At 42.6% G+C, this 8,472-nt stretch overlaps 1 protein-coding gene across 1 annotated transcript; it reads right to left on the bottom strand.

Annotated features, from left to right (window-relative positions):
- Nucleotides 1–5,258: 5,258 nt before the first annotated feature.
- LOC104290336 (chromosome unknown open reading frame, human C7orf25) lies at nucleotides 5,259–8,325 on the bottom strand. The gene is made up of 2 exons (XM_009889426.1): nucleotides 8,298–8,325; nucleotides 5,259–6,819 (listed from the first exon to the last, which is right to left on the bottom strand). Exon 2 carries the CDS (start codon nucleotides 6,801–6,803, stop codon nucleotides 5,535–5,537), a length of 1,269 nt encoding a protein of 422 aa, XP_009887728.1. The 5' UTR covers nucleotides 6,804–6,819; nucleotides 8,298–8,325; the 3' UTR covers nucleotides 5,259–5,534.
- Between the last annotated feature and the right edge of the window lie 147 nt (nucleotides 8,326–8,472).

Genomic DNA, 8,472 nt, shown 5'->3' with positions numbered 1-8,472 from the left:
ACCCTCCATATTCCTTTACTCTCATTCACATCAGCTGCCTTATCTTTTGAGGTTGTTTTCCCTTGAAAACATTGTGTTTGGAATGGTTTTGCTTTGTTTCTCCCACTTATTTCATCAGCATTTAGGACTATGTCTGTGCTAGGAAAATTGGAAGTTATAGTATCACGTCCTGCATGGTTTCAGAAAATGAAGCAATTCCTGAAATCAGTCAGCACTACTACCACTATGATAACAAGGAAACACTTGGGTAGAATTTCCTGAGCTCACTGTAAACTACCACCTTCACCACCGTTACCACCAGTGCAGTGTTGAGAGCTCCAACACTTCAGTAAATGGGTGTGATGAACCTCAGGAAGAAAAAAAAAAATAAATATATATACATAAATACTGTCAAGCACTCATGCAACTCGCTCCTCTAGTCCCTGGATGTTGGTACCTGCACCGCAGTGTAAACTGCTGTGCCCTGTACCTCCATGTTTCTCATTACCACAGTGAGCTGCTTTATCGTGCACTCAGCCTCATTAATGAATAAAGGGACACAGCTTCATTGTTAATTCTTTGGGGTTTCTTTTGTTTGGTTTTTTGTTGTTGTTGTTTTGTTTTTTTGCTATATTTTTTCTAAGAGAGGAATGTCTTATGTAAGACACTGTAAGTCAGGATCTTTTAAATGAACAGAAGGATCTTCTGAACAATGAAGGCTTGAGGAGGTGGTTTTTTTTTGTTTGCTTGTTCTTTACAATAGTTTATGTAGGAACAATCTTAATTTCCACCATGTTCATGGGGAACAATTTGCAAAGCCCCAACGGTGCAATACCAAGCAGTTCTGTCACTCAGTGTAGTAGTTTTACGTTCACTTACTTTGTTTTTACTCTAGAATAAACTGCCACAGTAAATCTTCATGGAAAAGCAACAGACACGGTTACCTGCAGAGCTGACTTCACCACAAAAGAAGACACATATGGTGCCTGCAGTAAGCTGGAGAGCAGAGCACCTCCTAAAACTACAGCTTGCAGGAAAACTGTAACCATAGCCTTCAGTCCAAGAATCCCATCTAATTCTTGCTGACTTTACCTGGTTAATTAAATAACAGGTGACCTGTGCTGTTTTGCTTGCATAATAATCTGAAATAAAGAATGTCATTGCAACTACGTGCTTTGTCATTACTGTAAATCCTTTCCTTGCTCCACTTGAACAAGAAAGACTTTAGGCTATTTTTTTTTCTAGGTCTCCTCTCAAAGTTATTTTAAACAACTGATGCTTATATTTTCTTGCCTTTTTTTACTGTTGTTACCACGCCTACATTTAGTTTTCAGGAATTAGGGAACAGGGTTGTGAAAATCTTTTCAGACGGGCTCCAGAGGACTTCAGCAGACTGCTTTAAGTCTGCTGAAGGCATCATCAGAGGAGGGGGACAGTTTGGAACACAAACCACTATTTAGCACGTTAATCTACCAAAGAATAACATTTTTACCCTGCTATGGCTGCACCACGCAAAACTACCTGAGTGTTTTCATGGCTTGCAGTTGCAATGACAAAGAAATCATTTATCTGCAAATTTGGTCAGCCAGAACAACAGTAGGTAAAGAACGTACATGGCTGTGTCCAAAGATAAGTTTGCGTTTGAGAAAACTATAGAAGGCAAATTAGAAACGTGAATGTATTAACAATTTAACTTACCTATTTATTTCTCGTATAATTTCCAAGTGCTTTCTACTGCCCAGCATCAATTGGAGCATTCCTTGTTTGCTATTCTTACTGTTGGAGCAAAGAGAGCAGGCCGAGTGCTGCACAGAACAGAGGTGCTGGCTGTCCTAGGTGACTATGGAACCATGCAGAAATAATGTAAAATAAAAGCGCCAGATCAAGGTTCTCCAAAACAGTTTAGGAATTCATCTTTGCCAAGGAACTTAATGCTGAAAAATTTCTTGAAAAGAAAACCGAACAAAATCCATTGCAGCAAGCGAGATGTCCCCATATCCTCGAGTGCCTGGTGTAGTGTGGACAAAGCAGTTGAGTGATACTGGAAGAAAGGATAAGCAGTCTTGTATTTCCATTTTTTCCCAAATTAATTTTAAACATAATTTGGTATCTTCTAATTAGTCATACATAAAGTCATAAATAAGAGAAGTACAACGTCTAATCCCCCATTTGTAAAATTAAGTAGAAGCTATATAAACAAACAAAACAACTAAAACACTGGTTTATATATGTAGATCACCAATATCGGGGGAGGCAATACAAGCCACCAAACATTACAATGAAAACACATTTTGGTTCCAAGCCAACATTCAGTTTCAGGTTTCATCTTATAAAGCAATTCTTACAGTCTGTCAACATTGCAATTCTGTCTGACCAACAGCCAGAAAACCACTGAAGGTAAAAATAGGGTTCTTTTTTTAAAAAAAAAAGTGTAGAACATCCACATTCTTGAGCTTTTTATAGCACCATGCAACAGGGAGATACAAAATAACAATAAAAACCCCTCAAGTTGCACAGTGCCACACAGATAATTTTTGAGTTCTGTATTCCTAAATATTGCTCATATGATTGGTAGAAATTGATAAGTGAAAGAAAATTAATTCAGTAACAAATACTGCGTTGGGCAAAAATGACTGGTAACGAAGAAAATCGCCACCCGATGGCTCCAGATAGAGAGGCCTTTTACACAGAGTTGCATTTAATTTTCATACAAAACTATCACAACAAAACAAGTCAGCTAGCTCTGCAGCAGCACAAGCGAAGAAATACAGCAAACAGAGCTCACCCACTTCCAGGCAATACATCACTTGCTTCTCACTACTTTCTCTGGGTCACCTACCATGTAAGAATGCGTGTCACTGCCCTCTCATCTGTGGTGTGGAGAAACCTCTTCAGAGGGTGCCCGAGAGGATATTCAAGAGTATTGAATGGGATACAGCAAGGAAAACTGATGGAAACCCACTTCTTAAGAGTCACAGCAAGGAGTGGAACAAAGTATCTCTTTCCCATTTACTCATTCAAAGCTCTCAACAGGGTAGAAAGGCTGCCAGCAAATTAAAAGTTACTTAAACAATACACGAGATTAGTTCTTAAAAGGCCATAATGAATTCTCATGCGTAAGTGCGCTGTTACCATGCTCTCAGCTTTAAGTATATCCTGTAAGACTGTAAAACAGATTAATCAGTGGTAAATAGCAAGTTGTCTGTTGGGACCTCAGCTTTTAAAACTCTGAGTTGCAACCAAAAAGAACCCTTCTCTCCCAGGTTGTTTGTTCATAAATTATTCACTAGGAGGGTTTCTTGTACCTTCTTTCAGGACTTCCGATATCAAACAGAAACACAGTTTTGAGACATGAAGTTCTTAATTCTCCACAGACAGCCTCTCCCACCTCTATTCCCACACCTGCAGAGGAAAGACATCACACAGGTGTCCAGAGTATGGGCTCTCATGGCAGAAATGAAAGGCACCTTTCCTTCCAGCTGTTTATAGCACTGTAACATTTCACGAACATCTGTGGCTGTGCTCTGGTAAATGCGTCATACCATGATAAAGCACCATCTCCCTAAGCTCCTGCATGATGAAGCCTGCGCTGTTAACTACAGCAGTAGACTTGCATTTCTGCAGGACAGCAAACATATTATTTATATTCTTTCATTGTGTTGGTCCTCCTTTCCCTTCAGAAGAACTTTCAGGAAAATTAATGGATACAGCAGAGGGGGGTGTATCCTGCCTTGAGGTTTCCTTACACAGCGTTAGACCGTAGGAACAAGGTAGATGTTTTGTTAGAACAACTCACCAAGGGAGACCTTAGAAACTGGAAAGAAGACTGGTTGCTGAAGCAGCAAAAAACCAAAATCCAGTTCCACCCCTCTTAACTAAACCCCATGAACTACCTCAGTGACCAGCAGAAACGAGGGGCAGACGAAGAACAGACTGCCCTCTGCATTGTTAAAAGTTACCAGTAAAGATATGCAGCACGGGGATACTGGTGACAATTCCTAACAGGTTACTCCACATGCATGGTAAGAATACAGAACAGCAAGAGTCGTACCGACACAGAGTACTCTTGTGCTCCTTGGAGTTAAGCTTATTCAGCTGCAAGAGGCATGCAGAGTGGTTTTGCTGGCGTGCCAGTATCTTTATGCCAGTGCTGGAGTATAGCGGAGTACTGGAGACAGTAATACTACTGAAGAAATCGGCAGAGACCGTGGCTAAAGGCAGCACTGCAGCTACTTTGTACTGTAGGAAGAAATTTATAGTGGATTGGCAAGAGGCAAGGGAATGTTCTTTGCTTGAACTATAAGCTGCATAATAATGCTATCTTGTTGAACAACAGACTATAAAATATTCAGTGGGTATCTCTTTCACTGACCTGATAAAACGTATTGCTCAGGGCCAAGAGGTTCACTCTGACATCTCAAAGTTTTCCACTAGGAACCTAATGCAAATTAATACCAAACAGCAAGTGCTGTCATTACAGCATTCAGAAAAACATTAGAAAGACTTCTAAAATGGCAACTCTCTCCTGGAAAAAAAAAAATAAATTGTTTATTCTACACTTTGAGCAAAACCAGCAATTACACCAGTGAAAAAGCTTCTCTCTGCTATAGAGCAAACTAGCAATTAACAACACACCCCACAAGCCTCCTCCTCCGCCATGCCAACACTAAAGGACCTTAGTGCAGCTTTGTTTCAGGCAATCCACAAGCAAGAAAGCCAAACTCAACTTCACCATGAGGCCTCAGCAGAGAGCTCACTAGTGTCAAAAACCACCTGGGTGCTGGCTCAGTTTAGGAGGATTCTGTTATCCAAAGCCTCAAGCTGGGTTTTGCACCCAGCAAGACTTTGCACTTGGGCAAAGGCTAAGAGAAAAGGCAAGCAGATTTGCCTCCCTGGTCTGCTACCATGGGCTGTCCAGTTTGGACCAAGAGTCACAATATATTAATGCCAATAAAATCTGCTTTCAACTGATTTTTCTGGGAATTGTAAAGCTGTCTATTGTGGTATACATGCAGAGGTTCCTTTCAGTAAAAGAAGGAAGGCTTAAGTTGGTTTCTATTCATGGCTACTAGTCATGTCTTCAGGAAACAGCATACACACAAACAGGCATAGGTCTCTACGCCAAGTACCTCTGAATCAACGAATAATTCAGTTGAAAAGGATAGGTGACAGGAAGATTTAAGTTCCACAAAAGTCTGAAGTCCATCTAAGGTGCTGACTTCAATCTCTCTGATGAGAACAAAAATGACAAGGGCACAAAGGCAACTGTGCTTTAACTGAACTTTTTAATAAAGATGGATACAATTAATATACTGCAAGCCAGTTAATGATTTTCACCGAAATCTTATCACCTTAATGAATAAATTAATGGTCAGCTGAACGAAACAAGCAAGAATTGAGTAAAGATACTACAAATCCTTTGAGGAACGCTTCCACTGCTACAGTTACTGATTTCACTGATACACACCCAAAAATATATTATGACAACTCTTTTTTTCTCCAAATGCCTCCATTGCAGCACCTGCAATATTTCAATGACTAACTTATTTAATGACTTATAGTCCACTATCAGGTGGGCAGCTCTTTGGTAAAGGTGTGGCAACAGATTCTTTGCTTTCTGTCAATGCTCGCGGCTGATGGACAAAAACACTGAACTTGACACCTTGGTTAGCCGCTGCCCTCACAAAACCACTATTTGCAGTCATGGTGATAGCTTTTAAAGTGTCTCCTGTCCCAAAAATGGTAAGAGAACGGCTATTGATTTTTGAACTAGCCACTAGTCCTAAGGCACGGTCGGATGGCTGATCTGGCACCACATTAATTCTCTTAACAAGCAACGCAGCTCGCTCCTTCTCCCCCGGTCCTCCCAGTGTTCCCAAGATGGACTGAAAATCTCTGACAGCAGATTCACAGGCAAAGAGCTCCTTCCCCTCCATGAACTCCTCCAGCTGAGGCAGGACTCTCTCCCTCCTTTCCTGAGCCGCTTGCTCTGTTAGCACTTTTTCTTTGAAGATGAAGTAGCAGCCACCGTAGCTTAGAGCAGAGACGTAAGTTATTAAGGTAGTGATGTCCAAGTTAACTCTGTTGCACACGTTTACTTTGATCTGGGTAGGAAAAGCAATGCTGGCCACTAAATTCTCCCGGTCTACTCTAGTCACCTGCAGGAGTTCAGGGCTTTCTTCATCTGATTCACTGGCACTAAGGTGCTGGTTTTCTGTAGATGGCTCCGCCAGTAAGTTCACAGCCACAATGTCTCCTCGCACAGATATTCCCATCTCCTTGAGTCTCTCTGCCATAGGACTGGACACACTGTTGTAGAATGCAAAGATTATGTGGGGATTGCTGTACTCCACCGGCTGCTGACGGCTTGCTTGCAGGAAGTCCTCTGCCTGCTCAATAACGCTTTTGTCACCATACTGTCCTCTCCCCAGCCAGATGTTATGCAGGGCCTCAGCTTTCCGACCGATGGCCTTCACCCACGTGTGACCCCCGTTTGCAACGACATCTACCACCAGTGTCTGTTTGTCGCCAAACCTGTCCTCATAGGCAAAGACATGGAGGACACTGACAACATCCTCCAGGTTCTCCGCTGACTGAATAATGGCTTGGAGATGAGTAAGGTTTGTACTCTGCAGATGGGATTCTTTAATGGCCACCTTCCCTGCCTCCACCTTGTGTAAGAAGTTTAGCTCAGCCTTCAGTTTGCCACATAGTTTTGCTCCACCTTCTATTCTCCTCTTCTGGGACTTGGAAAGGGCTTCCGCTCTCTTGATCAATTCTTTGGCAACAGCAATTCTTTCACAAAGAAGCGACTGGACAGACATGTTGGAAACATTATTCCTATGAAGTGAAAGCAAGAGAAGACTGTTATTGCATGGCCAAGAATAAAGACAGTCAAAAGAGGTCTTTGCAACAGTATACACTGGAGTTTTGTAGTAGATTTAGTGCAACAGCTACCGATATTGTAAAGCACAAGCATCAGGAACCTCAGCACAAGTCCCACTGAAGAGTTCAATTCTTTTCCTTCATCTCTGGGGATCCAACCTACAGCCTCAGAAGATCTCAGTTCTCAGCAAGGGAGAACAGTGGCATTCAAGTCTCCACACACAGCTTGCTAGTTAGCGGTTTTTCCCTCCACATGTGAGCCCTTCACTGAGCTAGTCAATTTGAGAGACCTCAACTCTCACAACTCATTCACAGAAGTTGCCATCCAGAGCAAAATTAGAAATCCTGTTAATGCCATAAGCATATCTTGCCTACCCCTCTCACCACAGTTAACATCAAAATAGAAAAGCTACCCACCATACTTACAGATGTACATAAAAACTGTGAAGTCCAGATCCTAGCAAGTATTTTAACACAGCACAGAGAAAGCCCGTTGTATTTAACACTTATGGGTAGCACAGCTCTGTTCTCTCCAGCATCCAACTTAGACTGCACAACTCGGTGAATGAGGCCCTAACAATCCCCTGGCAAAGTTTCAATATTACACAGTATCATGACAGACTATGATTCATAATTCTAGAGCCAGGAAGATCTGGAAATCTCTCTGTTTTCTAGTTCTACTAGAGATTTACTGTGTTGCATCTGTTAAGTCTATTCCTTCACATCTATATTACTTTAGTATATCTCCCTGAGGAAAGTATGATAGGAATTACTTAACTGAATGTGGGAAGGCTTTGAAAAATGTAGGATTCGATACCACAGCAAACAATGTCCTTTTTTTATGGCATGCAGTAAATAGCCACTAGGAATAGTGACGTTTATCCATTTTGACTCCCAACTACAACTACAAACACATGCTCCTGTAATTGTTACCTAAGCTGCACGTTGAAGCAAGCTGGTGTTAAAGGGCAAAGCGAACACAGCTTCAGCTGACAACGAGCAACAGGACACACGGCCTGGGGCCTACAACAGGCTCTGGCAGTGCAACCGCGGAGCCTGGCTTCAAGAGGCTGAAATCACCCTTGCGTTACGCACAAGTCCAACCAGCCACAATAAACGGCTCCTGCCCCAGCCAATACCGAACATCATCATAATGGTCCCCTCCTTCTCAACCAAAAAGCCTCATGTCTTCCAGTGGACCCACTGACGCCCTGCAGGGTCAGAGGCAGTCAGGGAAATCAGCCCTTCCCCCTGGAAGCCCTCACCATTGCCACAAGTTCATCATTACACGTAAAAGCAAGAGGTAAAACCCCATAGTTACTACTCGGGCCCCCCTCACCACAGCAGCTCCGACTTTTAGAAACACAAAAAGGCTCCCAGACGAAGCTTACTTCAAGTTTCCTCAGGGAAAGCAAGCCCACAAACCCAACCACTTTTTCAGCACAACAACGGCGAGGCGGCCTCACTGTCAACCACGGGGCCTCGGGAAAAGAGCCACTCCTTAAAATGAGGTGGGGGAAAATAAAAACAAAAATTAAAACCCTTCACAGAAACGCTTGCCGCCTCACCCCGCATGCGCAGGAGGCAGTGCCGGCGGGGATAGCCACC

The sequence above is a fragment of the Charadrius vociferus genome, unplaced genomic scaffold (genome assembly GCF_000708025.1).
Source record: "Charadrius vociferus isolate BGI_N301 unplaced genomic scaffold, ASM70802v2 scaffold97, whole genome shotgun sequence".
Classification (NCBI taxonomy): domain Eukaryota; kingdom Metazoa; phylum Chordata; class Aves; order Charadriiformes; family Charadriidae; genus Charadrius; species Charadrius vociferus.
This window is presented reverse-complemented; position numbering and strand designations above follow the sequence as displayed.